Source organism: Dreissena polymorpha, chromosome 14, assembly GCF_020536995.1.
Source record: "Dreissena polymorpha isolate Duluth1 chromosome 14, UMN_Dpol_1.0, whole genome shotgun sequence".
Classification (NCBI taxonomy): Eukaryota; Metazoa; Mollusca; class Bivalvia; order Myida; family Dreissenidae; genus Dreissena; species Dreissena polymorpha.
This window is the reverse complement of record NC_068368.1, coordinates 44,973,687-44,989,345: the sequence shown is the minus strand read 5'-3', so window position 1 is coordinate 44,989,345 and position 15,659 is coordinate 44,973,687. Positions and strand designations below refer to the sequence as shown.

Sequence of the window (15,659 nt, the reverse complement as noted above, 5' to 3'; positions counted from 1 at the left end):
CACTGTTATTCACATTCATAATATTAGAATAATCTATCGTAAATACACACAATCGTTAACTCGTTAAACGACTGCGTACCAAAGACCTGAATGACGCAATCAGGGGTGAAAGGCCAAACAAATGGTCCCTATGTACATGTTCAACAAATATCTGTAGGATAAACCTTATCTAAAAATATATGTGGGATAAACCTTATCATTTCTGTATGGGTCCTATTATGTTCTACAAAATCATTTAGATGTAGGATTAAGTGACTTCTATTGTGTTAAAAAGGGGTTTTCTTAAGCCATCTAAGAAAACGAGCCACGTTATTAAACATTTTGGAACCATTTTATAACAAGGCCGAGATCAAATAAGTAACATATCCAGAACAAGTTAAAAGATCTTACTTTACATTGGGCTATAAGAGTATTAACATGGTTTTAATTGAGCCATATACGGAGAAGTTCCTAGCACACTGGGGAGTCTTTAATTGATAAAACCTTTTTTAGCCTGTAAGATAAAAGTATATGATCTGAGAAAGATTGGACTAAAAATGAACGTTTATAGTGTTAACAAGGTTTCATTATAACCATGCACAGACAATTGTCTGACCCCATAATAGCCTTGTTTTTTAACGGATTGGATCTTGTTCAAACTCAAAACGTCAACAGGTTTTTTTAAGTTTGCGCCAAAATTACGACTTCTACCTTGTCAACACAGCTTCACACAAGCCATGGGGAAGCTGCCCTGTGTCCTTACTAACATGTTTTCCGGAACCATGTTCAGCCTTTTCGATATATAATTAGATAAAAAGTGCATATCAAGTTTGATGACGATTGGCCCAAACTCATGACTGATAGTGTGTTAACAAGGTTTCGTTGTTGCCATATAAATAAAACTGCTCTCTACCTGGAAGCCATGTTCTTCAACGGACCGGAACTATTCTCGAATCGGCCTAAATATCATTCGATCAAATGTTCTGAGCAAAGTAAAATGCTTCTTGTCTTGGGCCAATAATGTGACTTCGTGATTGCAAAAATGGTAAACAATGTTTAACTATAGCCAGTATTAGGAAAACAGCCCCCGCCACCTAGCGACAATGTTTTGTTTGACAAATCGAAACCATTTTCGAACCGTACCGATACTAATTCTGATCAAGTTGCAATCAGATTTTACAAATGTGGTATGCCACAATGCCGGCTGCTGGGGCACGTATACTACGTCCGTATACAAATATAAATATTTAGTTATAATAAAAATATACTTTGTGATTTGTTGTTTATGAACACTTATTTCCATGGCAATCATACTATAATGCTTACCCAGTATACATGTAATAGCACCAATCGAAATGATCATATAAAATTGCACATTAATAGAACGAACACGGCTTGGTGTTCTTTTAGCATTTTGTTTTAAATATTTAAGCTTGAAATTCGTGTTGGGGGCAAAATTGTGATATTGTTACCGTTTCGTATTGCATCGTGTTAAGATATACTTCGGACTAAATAAAACAACACAAGCACTTATTTGCTTTTCTGATTATAAGCACATAACAAGTTAAAAGCACAACCATGTTGTTTAAAATACAAATTAACATATAATAATTGCAATGTCTGCATAGCACCTTTTAAAACATTAACAATAGAAATATGCTCTACGAACACTAAAAAAAACACACAACACAAAATATACATAATTTTCTCTATTTTAATTAACCACAACTTTACGTTCATGCTCTAAATAAATAGTATGTAGATTGATATAAATAAGTTTGTAAAATTATGAAAATACGAGAGCCAATATTTGTGTTATTATATCTTATTGACTTTTGACTGTGAAATTGGGCCTTAATGCAAACCACTAAACAGTGTTGTATAAGGAACTTTTAAAGCGTCTTAGGAACAAATAGTTTTAGTCGATTTGTTTAACAATTATGCTAAATTTGATCAAATGTATCATATTCATAAATACAGTAACGAGCACACTATTATAATTACCATGTACTAGATGTTGTAACAGTGTATGTTCCTAAACTTTATCATATGAAACTATAATATAGGCAATCTATTGTATATCCTATAAAGTAACTTTTTAAGCATTTATTTCCTATTAAAAAATACAAATTGTATTAAATAAATAATTTGAACAAATACGTGTTTGAAAGAACAAGCAAAACCCAACTGAGAGTTTTGAACACGATTGCTTAAAGTTACATAATAAGTATCCTATTGCCCGTTGTTCCAGTATTATTGATGATTTCTTCATGTGCTAACGGGGCTTCTTCAAGCTTATACTCCTTTTGGACGCTGGGTACGAGCCAGCCTTTCGTAAGTCCTTCTGATATCACTTGATGCATTTCCACTATTTCTTCCTGCAAAGATTGTGACGGAAAGATTTTGGTCAACATGATAATAGTGCAGTTTTGATTTCGGTGGCAATATAAACATGCGGGTCAAGGTGCCCTAAATCGTTCACCTTTTTAATGGGTTGTAGCCAGTGTCAAACCCACGTGTATAAGTTCAACGATCTTGTTTTATATACCAATACTATACACCAAATATTAAACGCTGACCCTTAGGATTTTGTTGAGAAACAAATAATAACAACTTTAAAGGGGCCTTTTCACAGATTTTGGCATATTTTGAAGTTAGTCATAAAATGCTTTATTTTGATAAATGTAAACATTTGATCTTAAAAGCTCCAGTGAAAAATAAACTATAAAATTAAAAAAGGGACAAAATGTAGCTCGCACCGGGGCTCGAACCAGTGACCCTCGGAGTCCTGGAGTAAAAACGCATTAGCCCTCTCGGCTATTCTGCCGAGTGTTCATGCAGGACGTATTTGCAAAGTTTCGTTAACAACGGACCAAACTTAGTTTGAATTAAAAGTGGACGGACTCTATACTGATGTCTGATGATGCATTACGGACTAAAGGCGGTCACAAAATCTCGCCATGTGCAACTAAAAAGTAATATGGTTCGGTACACCAGTAATTAATAAATGTGTGGGCATTAATCGTACAAGTCGTTGCGTAAGTTAAACTAGCATTGGAAATATTAACTTAGTGTTATGCTTTTCATTGTTTTCACAAATAAGTTTGTTATGAATGTTTGCTATTTTCAAATGTGCTTCATTAATAACACCGCAGTTATAAAACTTGCTCTAATGTTTCCCCTCAGAAAGCTAGTATATTAGTACTAAAAGTACAAATTATTCCAATAACTGATAACTTCACTACTTGAATCAGAGTAAGAATGGGGTTAAGAAATAATTTCAATCACATATAATAAAGTGTTTTTCCGTGTCTTGGAGGAGAATATTTGTATTATGTGTAATGAAAAAAGAACGTAGGGGTCGAAGAGACCACCATAAACCCAATTTCCTACACTTTCATGAATTGCTTTGACCTTGTTTCTCGAACATAAAAGGAATGCTAACATAACCTATAACATGCGTGTTCCGAAAAAAACCATTGAACATCGAGTAAGTTCAGTATAAGTATTTTAAATCAGTTTACAGACTGACGAAGAACGACGGACAAATGGTGATCACAATAGCTCACCATGAGCACGTGTATCTCCGGTAAATTTAAATAGAGTAAGTATATGATTAAAAGGTTCTGCAAAATGCCGAGTCGAGTACAAAACAGTGATATACAAGTACTTGCAAACAGCTGGCATACTCATATTGGACTACTTGCATATAATCTCGCCCAATATGGTATGTCAACTAGTACTGGTACACAAACATCACCGTTTTGAACATAAAACCGTTAAATAACCGTACATTAGAACATTATATTTCATGATATCGTAACAGTTGTGCTATGCACTTACTGGTGGGGCATTCCACAGTGCAAACCCAGTGACAATGGACTCTTTAAACATGAGTAAACGTGGGGCGATCTCTACATTGCCCCTACTTCCAACGACCTAGTAAGCAACAAAAAACAAATAGCATAAAAATGCAGAAGAAAAATTCAATAAGACGCAATAAATGCATACCCTTATACTTAAGTTAATGTATGCAACTGAATCACACGGTTGATGTATTCAATACACAATAGTCATTCGATGAAATAAAACAAAGGATCAAAGCATCATCAAACAAGAACAGTTGATTCATGCGAAGCCAAACAAAGTTTTAATACATATTGTTGTGAATTGTAACAAAATGTGTGGTATTGTCTTTCTTGGCTTACATCTGATTTTGACATAACAAATAGTCTGCCAACACCATATTCGTAAAAATTGTATTTAACGGTTTACTTGAATTATATAACATTAAATTGCCGTGTAAATGGGCATACTAAGGTATGACTGAAATGCATGCACAAATTCAAATACCATTATAAAACAGTTAAATACATGGAGCATATTAAATATGTAAAAACAGATCAGTCACTAATGAGTGTACTGATGCAACGTTACAAGATGTGGATGTTGTTTTTTTCTTTGTTTTTTCTGAGATGTTCTTTGTTCATAGATACCAGGCACTGTTTCCTGGTTTCAAGACGCCGACTACTGATTCCTGATTCGTGGTTAAAAGGCACCAAGTACTTGCTTTCCTTGAAAACTGACTAAATATTTTGTTATTTAACCGCAAAAACTTTCAATACCTTAACGTTTCATAAACATGCACTATAAAAAGATGACCTCAGCTTAAATTACTATTTTATTTCAAGTATTGCGTAGTATGTCTTGTTCTGTATTGTATAGGCAATGGGTCATTAATTAAAGACAAGCTGAACTCATTATTCCTACATTCAACCTACCACGATGATGCCTCCCTTGTTGATTATCTTCATGTCTGTATCCAGATTCACGTTTGCCAACATCTCTATGATGATATCTGGTCCCGTTCCATTGGTGGCTTCCTGAAAACGGTCAAGCACTATATCATGCTTTTTGTAGTCAATAATGTACTTTAAAAATGCATCAAAATTAAATCAGTAATGATGCATTGCATGTAATAACTTTATCACAATCAAAGAGAATAACGGCATAGCATGAGGACGTAAAATACGATGATACAAATGAAACAACTGGGTTATGATGATCCTTAAGCGCTCATCTGAATTCACGGACACCAATGTTGAAGACTTGACATGGGGATCTGAATTCACAGACACCAATGTTGAAGACTTGACATGGAGATCTGAGTTCACGGACACCAATGTTGAAGACATGACATGGGGATCTGAGTTCACGGACACCGATGTTGAAGACTTAACATGGGGATCTGAGTTCACGGACACCAATGTTAAAGACTTGACATTGGGGATCTAGTTTATTGAAACCAAACATGACTAAAATTCAAACATGGTTATCATATTGTAAATATAAATAATATAACCAAGCTTCAACAAGACTAAATTAGAATGGTAACATTTGTTTTTACCTGGTTTTTAGACGCACCAGACCCAGATTCAAACAAAGCCTCGTTATTGTAGCGATATACATTCTGACCAAATAATAAATTGAATAAACAATTCAAACTTTAGTCATTAATGTTGCCCCTCGAGTAGCAAGATTTTTTTCTTTTAGTTGATATGGTGACCTAGTTTATACATTTAAATAACTGGAATCATAAAATTGCCTAGGTGTAGTAAAGATATACATTCTAATCAAGTTTCAACACAAGTGAGTCGATAATGTAGCCTCTAGTGTGGTACTACGGTTTATCTGTACTTAACCTCATGAACTAGTTTTTTGACACAACCTAAACAATATCAGGATAAATATCCTGACCAAGTTTCCTCAAGATTGTGTCATAATTGTGTTTTTGTATATAGTGGTAACAAGGTTTCCCTATGATTTGACCCGATTACCTAGTTTTTGAACGCATGTGACCCAGATGCGGACTAGGCACATGTATTGTCAAGATACACAGAAGGACCAAGTTTTATCAATATTGAGTCATAAATGTAGCCTCTTGAGTGGTTACACGTTTTAACACTGTAAATTGTGACTTGCTGACATAGTCTTTGCACGCATTAGATTTTAATGCAGCTTAGAAAATCTCGTTCTTATCATTATTTTAAAGTTTAAGTCACAATTGTTGCAGCTAGTGCAGGTTTTTATTAGATTTCATATGGTGATCTAGTTTTTGGACGTACGTGAACCAGATTCTTGCTCAGTCCATTAAATGTCAAGGTACACATACTGGCCAAGTTTTATCAAGATTAAGTCATTAATTATTTTGTGGTTTGGGGTGGTAGATAATTTTAGATAGTGCCAATATAACTAATTTTGAGTATGTTTCTTTAAGATTGTGTTATAAATGTTGCCTCGAGAACGGTAAGAAAATTTCCATGTTTTTACCTGGTGACCGAGGTTTTGGACGTAAATTATCCAGATTAGAAGTTATTCTATATATCGTAAAGGCTAAGATTCTGACTAAATTTCATAAAGATTGAGACTTAAACATTGCCTCTATAAATAAGTTGATAGGTCTGTATAAGATCTGAAAGGGTGACCTATTTTTATGCCTATGACCAACACTTCAATTCAGTCTAGACATTGACTCAGGAGCAAATTTAGCATAAACATTGAAAAGATAAGTATTCTGACAAAGTTCCATCACAAATGAGTAATATATGTGGACTCTATAGAGTTATAACACTTAAAAAAAATACCTGGACACACATACTGTTGACCCAGATTCAAACTCGGCCACGATATTGTAACAATACTAATTCCGACAAAGTTTCAATGTTGTGGCCTCTAGACATGTGGAAATATGTACTTACTTTGATTTCGCATACCAAATATAAAGGCCATGATAATAGTGGTTTAAGGGAAGATGGTTTTAAAGATGTGAAGCTCTATCTACAAATCTAAATAAACCATTTCATCCCAGACGCATGCTTTGACTAAACTTAAACAATACAACTAAGCAATACTACATAACAAGCATTATTGTGTAAACTTATAGACAATATAATGATATATAATATATATATATACATATTGTGTGTATCATATACAAGACAATAGACAAGTAGTAAGATTACGATGATTAAGATATGGGTATCGCCTGACCTACCAGTACTTTGTCAATGTAGCCCTGTTCCTTATGGTTGAAAGCCTTTGCTGCTCCGTGCTTAAGAACCAAGTCCATCCCCTCTTTGGTTCCTGCTGTCCCAAGCACAGTTAGGCCTTTGGCCTTCCCTATCTGGACACATGCTAAACCCACCTACAACATCAAAAGAATTGAACAAGTTCTGTAAGACGCAACTACCTGGGCACTTGTTTGAGCATCAGGTCCAGTGCTTTTGGAATAATATTCACACAATTTCTAACTAACGTTAACGTTTTAAGATCAAATTAATCTGAATGAAATCTAAAGGTGTCTACTTAAAAATGACTAAACATGTTTGTATTGCAATAATATTTACTTGTTTAAACTTTTGAGAATAAAACAACCTACAGGGCTTTCACTTGGATTCACACCCAATGAGTTATGACGTTAAGATTAAATGTTAAACCAAATTCTATTTATAATCTAAACTTAACAAGTGTTATGTGTGAACAACAAATAATGTGTCCCAACCTTATCTTATCTACAGTTATGCAATCAATTATTTAAAAAAAATGGTTAAATATTACGTCATAAGAAAATAAATTTAAATAAATAAACTTTGTGTTTGAACAACCATGTCTTTGCGATATACAGAGGTATAGTTCTTTCTCTTTTAATAAAAAAACCTTTTTAAACGTCATAAATGAATGTTAAAACAAGATGTGTTTGTGAAACACTATGTCCCCCAATATATTTGACATTTGACCTTGAAGGATGACCTTGACCTTTCACGACTAAAAATGTGCAGCTATATGAGATACACATGCATGCCAAATATCAAGTTGCTATCTTCAATATTGCAAATATTATTTCAAATGTTAAAGCTTGACGCAAACAAACCAACAAACCAACACACAGACAGGGCAAAAACAATATGTCCCCAGTATAGACTGGGGAACATAGAAATAACTGAAATATCTTGAATAAAAATTGAGATGCAGTTTGACACTTTGGAAGAACAAACTTAAAGTGTTGATTGGCCTTACCGCTCCACTTGCTCCATGAACAAGCACGGTGTTTCCTGGCTTCACTTTACCTTTCGCTCTAAAAAAACAACAAATATTACAATGATAACTACGGATGATTGCATTACGATGTGTCGAATAGACTCAAATGTGAGTATTAAGGGAAGCAGTTACAGTTAATATGATCGTTACATTAAAAAGGTATAGTGTTAATAGATACAACACAATGGTTAAATTCTCCGATCTGAAATAGATAATTATAAATACAGCAAACAAGACAAGAACAGCATAAGCCGAATTGCCGATAACATGACCTTTTATATAATAGAGCCATTGTATGATTGAGCATTATTGTATCACCACAGTCATGATATTTATTACGCCACTGCACACGTTGTGACAACCCTTACATTTGGAGAAGAAATGGTAGAGCACAATGACGGTCCTTGCTCTTAGAATTTGACTTTCTGTATAAATTATTAAAGTATATTAATAAAGAAAAAATACAATGGTCAATTGGCGTGTTTAACGGTGTAACATATTCTACATTTCAGTAAATACCAGCATTATTTACGTAAATTTCATATTTCGATTAATACTGTTGATGTGACATATTAAATGGCTTTATAGCTTGGTATCTCCTTTATGTGTAGATGTTCATCTTTTCAATTTTCATTTAATAAATGACATAGTCTCTAATAATAAACCGTATAATTGGAGACCGAACTTAAAGTGCTTCTTCGTAAATGTTCAATCTCATACACTCAATTCTTAGTTAAGAGTTGATCCGTTATTTTTAATTGAAAAGTATACAAGAAGCTTTGAACTTGAGATCAAACCAATAAGAACTCGCAAAGTGTAGTCCTCTATCACAGCTATTCGTAAAAAACACTCTCCGCTTTATTGTATTGTCTGTTTAAGGGAAGTCCTTTGTAAATAGAAATAAAAATGTAAGAACTTAATAAGCCAGTGCTTGGTCACGCTTTACCTTTTATACAAATCTGAACAAATTTCCTTTCTTGAACAGTTTTCCCAAGACAGATCTCATACTTATAGACACATTTTCTTACTTTATGAAGGCCCGCGATGCCGAATAGCATGGTATACCAAGACCGGCACCCTGGGAAAAACTCAGATGGCTCGGTAATTTCCCAACATTAGACTCCTCAGCAACCGTGAATTCCGCATACCCGCCGGAAACATTCCTTATCACATACACTTTATCCCCTGGCTGTGAAAATCAGAAAGAAGATACAACGACGATTAAGGAGATAGCATTAACATTTTGTACTTGGCCCGTATTCATCATGACATTCATTTAAGTATTTAAATTTCTGGCTTTTTCATTTTAATGTTGGGTGGCGTAACCTTGATCAATACACTGTTTTCTAGACAATAACACTAGCTTTCCAACCTTTGAAAAGAAAATAAAACATATGATTATGCATCACGAACTAAATAGTTGCTTCCCTTTAATGCCCTCAGACTGATAATTCGTAACCAGAAAGACCTAACTGCACGTTTACTGATCATAACACTTACTGAAAACCATCAGGCGAGTTTATTTTAATAAAATATATATACATGTACAATATTAAAATTAAAATAAAACAGAGCTTTTAAGGAAGGGGCATAATGTCATCTCACATACCTTAAACTTGGTTACTTTGGCCCCGACCTTTGACACAATTCCAGCCGCATCTGCGCCCGGGGTGTATGGCAGCGGACCTGTTGTTCCGAAAGAACCGCTACGAATATACGTGTCTACAGGATTCACACCCGCTGCTTTTACTTCCACCAATACCTGTTGGATTTCAAAAACTTCAAATGTCATATTTGCTAGGTACTCTTGTAGCTATCTCAAATAGATGTTATGTCGAAATGATTCTAAAAATGCCCATAGACAAGCTTTGGTACCATACAATGCTTATAGTAGAATGCGTCGTGTTTTTTAATCAATTATTACAGTTTGGCCTAATTCTGTTAAATTATGTTGTTGTTGTTTTGTACACAACGATATTTAATTGTAGAATACAGTGTTTTTATAATGTATTATAATAGCTAAGGTGTAATCTTTAGCGCTTGACATGGAGTTGAACTTATTGTTGAGATTTATTCTAAAACAAATAAATAGGGGAGCATTGAATTGAGAATGTGTGTCATTTGTGACGAATATTTTGTTTCTGACATTATTAATGGGGAATTCTGATACGGTAGTTAATTATAGGTAAAGATTTGAATTTCCGAAAAAGAAAAAAATAGGGCCACATATACAATTTTCTTCACAAAAAATGTATATCATACAATAAATTGTGCCTGAAAACTGGTAATATAATGAACGGTTGTTACTAACTAAATATGACAAAATATAGTTATACATATTGGCTTCACCTAACGAAACCATAACATTTATTCTCTCTCAAGTCAAAGAAGTCATGTTCAATCATCAGCTTGTTCTTTTATTCTAGAACATACTTTAATCCGGTTCTGCAGCCAGTTATAACAAGTATACCTGAGTATCAGAAGGGACTGGTACTGGAACTTTGGGATCGACCTGTAACACCTCTGGTCCACCATAGTTGGCAACACGGATTGCCCGCATCTCTTTACGTCCAGACATTGTTCTCGGCTGATCCAAGTAAACAAACAATATTAAAAGGATGGTCATTTTACATGTATTATGAAATATGCAATCGTCATTAATATTAGTATGTTGAACGAGTCAAATAAACCATTATTACAAAGCACAAGATAATCCTAACAGTCTGGTGCTTGTGACTTGCTGTTAATGAACCACATTTAATATAAATGGCTTTTTAATGTAAAGTATAATAGTAAATGATCATGTGTCTGAAGAAATGTATAATTTGTGTTATTTATAGTGACATCAGATGTCAAATTAGGCATCTTGCATCATAGTTTTGGAGGAAAACAATCCCTATGCCAGACACTTCTAAAATGACATTTAACAGAATTAGGCCAAACTGTAATAATAGCGTATTCACAAAAAAGACTTAAAAGCCCACACCGTTATTTTCTTTGTAAAATCAGACATGCCTTTTTCTAATTTAAAAGAATCATAACTCAGAAATTAATTGCTAATGTAAAGGGAACATAGCTCAAGAACGTGTAGATCACAGTTTGGAATTTTTTTGTGCACATCTGTACTTCATAGTCATAGCATTTGTTCACTTTCATTCAATCGCTTTACATGTGTACAAATGGTTTATTCCTCGAGTTCATTACAATGAAGAAAGAAATATCAATAAGTTCAATGGAACACAATTCCTTAACGTGTGGATAATTGCACATGAAAACATTGTCTCTTGCACTTTGTGGTAATAACATATTTCATAGTTTTATTTAATGGCCTGAAAAAAGAAAAAGCACTTTGCTCCACAAACGTACAATATGTAATGAAAATATATGGTGTAGTTCAGTGACGCATATTTCATGATGCGTATTCCATCAATGAAATCAGTAAGAATGTATAGTATTTTTCCCAGTGAATTGGCATTTAATTATAGCGATAAGCCAAATAAAATTACAATTGAAAATATTAATACATTTATCGAGAAGAAGTGCATGAAGTATCTAAGATATGTAACGCAATTTTTAAACAGTTTATACATAAAGTAGATTCATATCAAATGTAAATCAGAGTCTTAATCGTAATTAGTTTCGTCTGCAGCAACATGTAAACATGTCAGTTCGTTGTGTTCAGTCTCGTCCAATTTGAACACACTTTGACCCTACAATTAACGGCCACCGGAAAAACTTTGCGAAACCGAAATTTCGCAAACTTAAGTACCCTTTTTCTTGAAGGTTTGCTTATTTGTGATAAAGTATAAGATAAAAGTCTAACTTGTGATTAATAATTGGTTATTTTTGCTTGTTAAATGCGTTTTCTTCACTATGAACTTTATTTGCAAAGTTGGGGTTCCCATGGGATTTTTGTAATATCCCATGGGATTTTTCATTATCCCATGGGAATTTTGGTTTCTCCCATGGGATTTTTCTCCAGCTTTTTTTATGGGAGAAAAAATCCCATGGGATTTTCAAAAACATAAAACACGTTCGTTTGTGCTTAGTTATCGATTTTAAGCATTGTTAAAGCATTTGTGCTTATTTTCGTTCAATTTACTTTGATAGAAAAAAAATCCCATTTTTTATGGGAAAAAAAAATCCCATGGGATTTTTTTTCTGATTTTTAGAGATTTATTCATGTAACCTTCAGAAACACTACCTTTTAACAAATGATGAGCATTTCTCGCGATTTCAACGCGTTATATCATGTTTTAAAATTATAAAAAAATCCCATGGGATTTTTTTCCCATGGGATTTTTTTGTCCCATGGGATTTTTTTTTCCCATGGGATTTTTTTTCCAATGGGATTTTTTTTAAGGTATAAGTTTCTAAAAGCTATATAATAATAATAATTATAATAATAATAATAATAATAATAATAATAATAATAATAATAATAATAATAATAATAATAATAATAATCGTGCTCAATATGATGAATTTGTACTTTTAAGCGACTAACATTTTTATTCGAGCCGATCGTCGAGTCCAAATGGTGAGTATAAGAGCAATTTACCAGTACAAATAAATCTCACTTGTGAAGAGAACGCTACCGTACTATAAAATAATCTTGATAATAAGTCATATCATTTCTCGACAGAAAATGAAAACAGTATCCATATTGATGTCAGCAATGTCCCCTGCTATGATAAATATTGACAAAATGAAAAACATTGACAATAATTCCGTGTCGAATACGCATTAGATTATAGCAATCAAATTCATATAAGCATTGATAAGATAATTTGCGAAAATGGGTCTTATGTCAAATACGGCAAGCGTAGCTCCATTCCATAATGTCCGGTATTAAGTCACGTCAAGTTTCGTGGTCGAATTATAGCATAATAATCATTTTCACATTACGCGAATCATATGAGTTTCCCTACATATTTTGTATTAAAATTTATGTTACACTAATGTGCGATGATGAAAAGGGGATTTCGGTAATTCTACATTCGCCCGCCTAGTACCGAAATCCCCATATTTACGCCTTAAAGGGTCAATAGGTCATCGGTATGAATGGTTTTTGACTTCACATGAATGCTAAGGTGCAAAAAAATGATATTATTTTTAATTTTTATTAAGCACTCTTGACAGCATTACGTTGCCTCTCAGTGGGGATTTCGGAAATTCTACACTAGAACTTAAACGCGCGCCGGTACCGAAATCCTGCTGTACAAACCTTCAAGTGTCAACAAAATTATTATAGTGTTTTTTTTCATTAGCAACCAGTGACATGTATTATCTCCCATTCGGTTACTTCTTTTGGGAAATAATTAGCGGGGATTTCGGTACTGCTACATTCGTACGCCCAGAGCCGAAATCACCCATGTTTACGCCAATCCCCCATATTACGCCTTAAAGGGTCTATATGTCATTATGTTTGGGTTTTGGCTTTGCATTAATGTTGATTTGTACACAATCATATTAGTGTTAATCATTTAAACACTCTTATCAGAATATTTTTTCCATTATTAAATAGTTTATTAATGTGAAAAATGTGTAAACGAATGTAAAAAAGGTAAAATGTACATTTAAAACATTGGTTACACAAAAGTATATGTAAATATAACATGACATAGTAATAATAAGTCTTCAGAAAGTATTTTCCAAACAAATCTGATGATACAAATGATATCGTACTACCTTATTTACAATATGCTATACACTTTTGCAATTTAGTTATCAATGTTTAATCAAAGCATAAATCAGGATAATATGTTGCCTCTTAGCGGGGATTTCGGTAATTCTTAACAAGCACATAAACCCGCGCCGGTACCGAAATCTCCGCTGTACAAACCTTCAAGTGTAAAAAAATACTGATTTAGGTTTAAATAAAGGGAACAATAGTATTCTTGGCCACCAAAAAGCACTTCCGCGTCAACAAAACGATTGAAATTATGTCAGAAACCCAGCTTTTCATTGTATATATTGCAATACACCATCGGCCGCCGAGAGCGGAATACTGCGCTTGGCCGCTAAACAATGTGGATTGCATCGAATTAAATGTCAATTTTCGATTTTATTACAAAAATAAACACTGCCTTTTTATAAATATGTCAAGCACGTACACTTAACAAAAAAATCGATATATCTTTATGTAATGTAGAAAAGTAAAGCGCTTTATATATAACAATGTTTTATAATGTCTCTCTGGTTGAGAAAAAAAACTAAACAAAACCATGTAGAACATATATGTTTTCATAATTAAAAAAAATATATTTAATGATGCACGTGATGTTTTATAATTGATATAAGTTCACGTGTCATTGAACGAGTTAAGGGAGAGATGCGAATTAAATTACACATAATTAAAAAATGATACTATACTGTCAGCTTGATTTATAAATTGTGTTCCATCGCGCCAATATATTCATTGTTCCATGAAATTGTGTATAAAAGCAAAACGATTGAAATTATGTCAGAAATCCTGCTTTTCACATGAAATGATCTTTAACACTTTATTTATTCCAATCAGGTAATTAATAATAATAGGGGAAGTCTATACTGTGTATTAGAAACTTGTTGTGGTGATCCCTATCTTATCCGCTCAATACACATCCACCTGGCTACTGTACAGAAAAAATTAGATTTACTTCCAAAATAACTGATTTCATTAATTGCTAACTTGTTGTCTACATTTTAAATTAACAACGATAATGGATCAACATCACCGTTGCACAATTATTAAGTTCACAGTAATCTGTACTTTTAATAGATAGCCTAATTAAAGACGGTGCTAATAAAGAACAAAGCGTGAATGTGGATATTAAGAAATTAGATCCTTTTTTGCATGACACTGGCAGTATATCATTTTATCTTATATAAATAAGCCACATTTAAGACATGGATAAAATTAAAATAAGACACATTTGCATCTTTCATTTCTTGAAAAAAAAATAAGCACGCAGTCACATATAAATAAGATACATTGAAGACACAGAAAAAAATAAATAAGACACATTTGCATCTTTCACTAAATTTTCTTAAAAAAACATGTGAAACTGAAGAAAAACATTTATTACTGACACATTATTCTAAAAGTCGACTGACAACTTAAGTTCAAAGAGGGATTTACAATTAAATAAGATCCATTTTCGCATGATGCTGGTTGTAGAGCAAGCAATACATTTCTTACTGACACATTATTCTAAAAGTCGACAGGCAACATAAATTCAAAGAGGGAACCACAATTAAATAAGATTAATTTTCGCATGATACTGGTTGTATAGCAAGTAGTCACATATTAATTACAGCTTGCATTAGTTGCAATAATTTTGTTAAGTGCGCGTGCTTCTGAACGTTGCGTTAAGCGAGAGTGTTGTCATTTTGTTAGTTTTATATTTTGGTATTATTATAGCCATAACGTTGTTTTAATTTTAAAATTGAAGGATGTGCCTACAATTTTCAACATATTTAACAATAAACATAGCTTATGTGCTATATTAAATCAAATTACGTTAGAAAAGAAATAAAACGCGTCGCAAAAAGTATGCGATGTCGGCAGGAATCGAACCTGCGCGGGAAAATCCCAAAAG

The 15,659-nt window shown here is 33.3% G+C and overlaps 1 protein-coding gene across 2 annotated transcripts in view; it reads right to left on the bottom strand.

Annotated features, from left to right (window-relative positions):
* Window positions 1-1,507: 1,507 nt before the first annotated feature.
* LOC127858366 (zeta-crystallin-like) overlaps window positions 1,508-15,659 on the bottom strand; it is a 306,504-nt gene continuing 292,352 nt past the window's right edge. For both annotated transcript variants that reach the window (XM_052395436.1, XM_052395435.1), the window contains exons 2-9: window positions 10,547-10,663; window positions 9,686-9,838; window positions 9,105-9,265; window positions 8,056-8,113; window positions 7,034-7,183; window positions 4,761-4,862; window positions 3,823-3,918; window positions 1,508-2,357 (exon numbers count right to left, since the gene is read on the bottom strand). In XM_052395436.1, the coding sequence (XP_052251396.1) occupies window positions 2,196-2,357; window positions 3,823-3,918; window positions 4,761-4,862; window positions 7,034-7,183; window positions 8,056-8,113; window positions 9,105-9,265; window positions 9,686-9,838; window positions 10,547-10,654 (990 nt within the window). In that variant the 5' untranslated portion in view covers window positions 10,655-10,663 and the 3' untranslated portion in view covers window positions 1,508-2,195. The remainder of the gene's footprint in view (window positions 2,358-3,822; window positions 3,919-4,760; window positions 4,863-7,033; window positions 7,184-8,055; window positions 8,114-9,104; window positions 9,266-9,685; window positions 9,839-10,546; window positions 10,664-15,659) is intronic.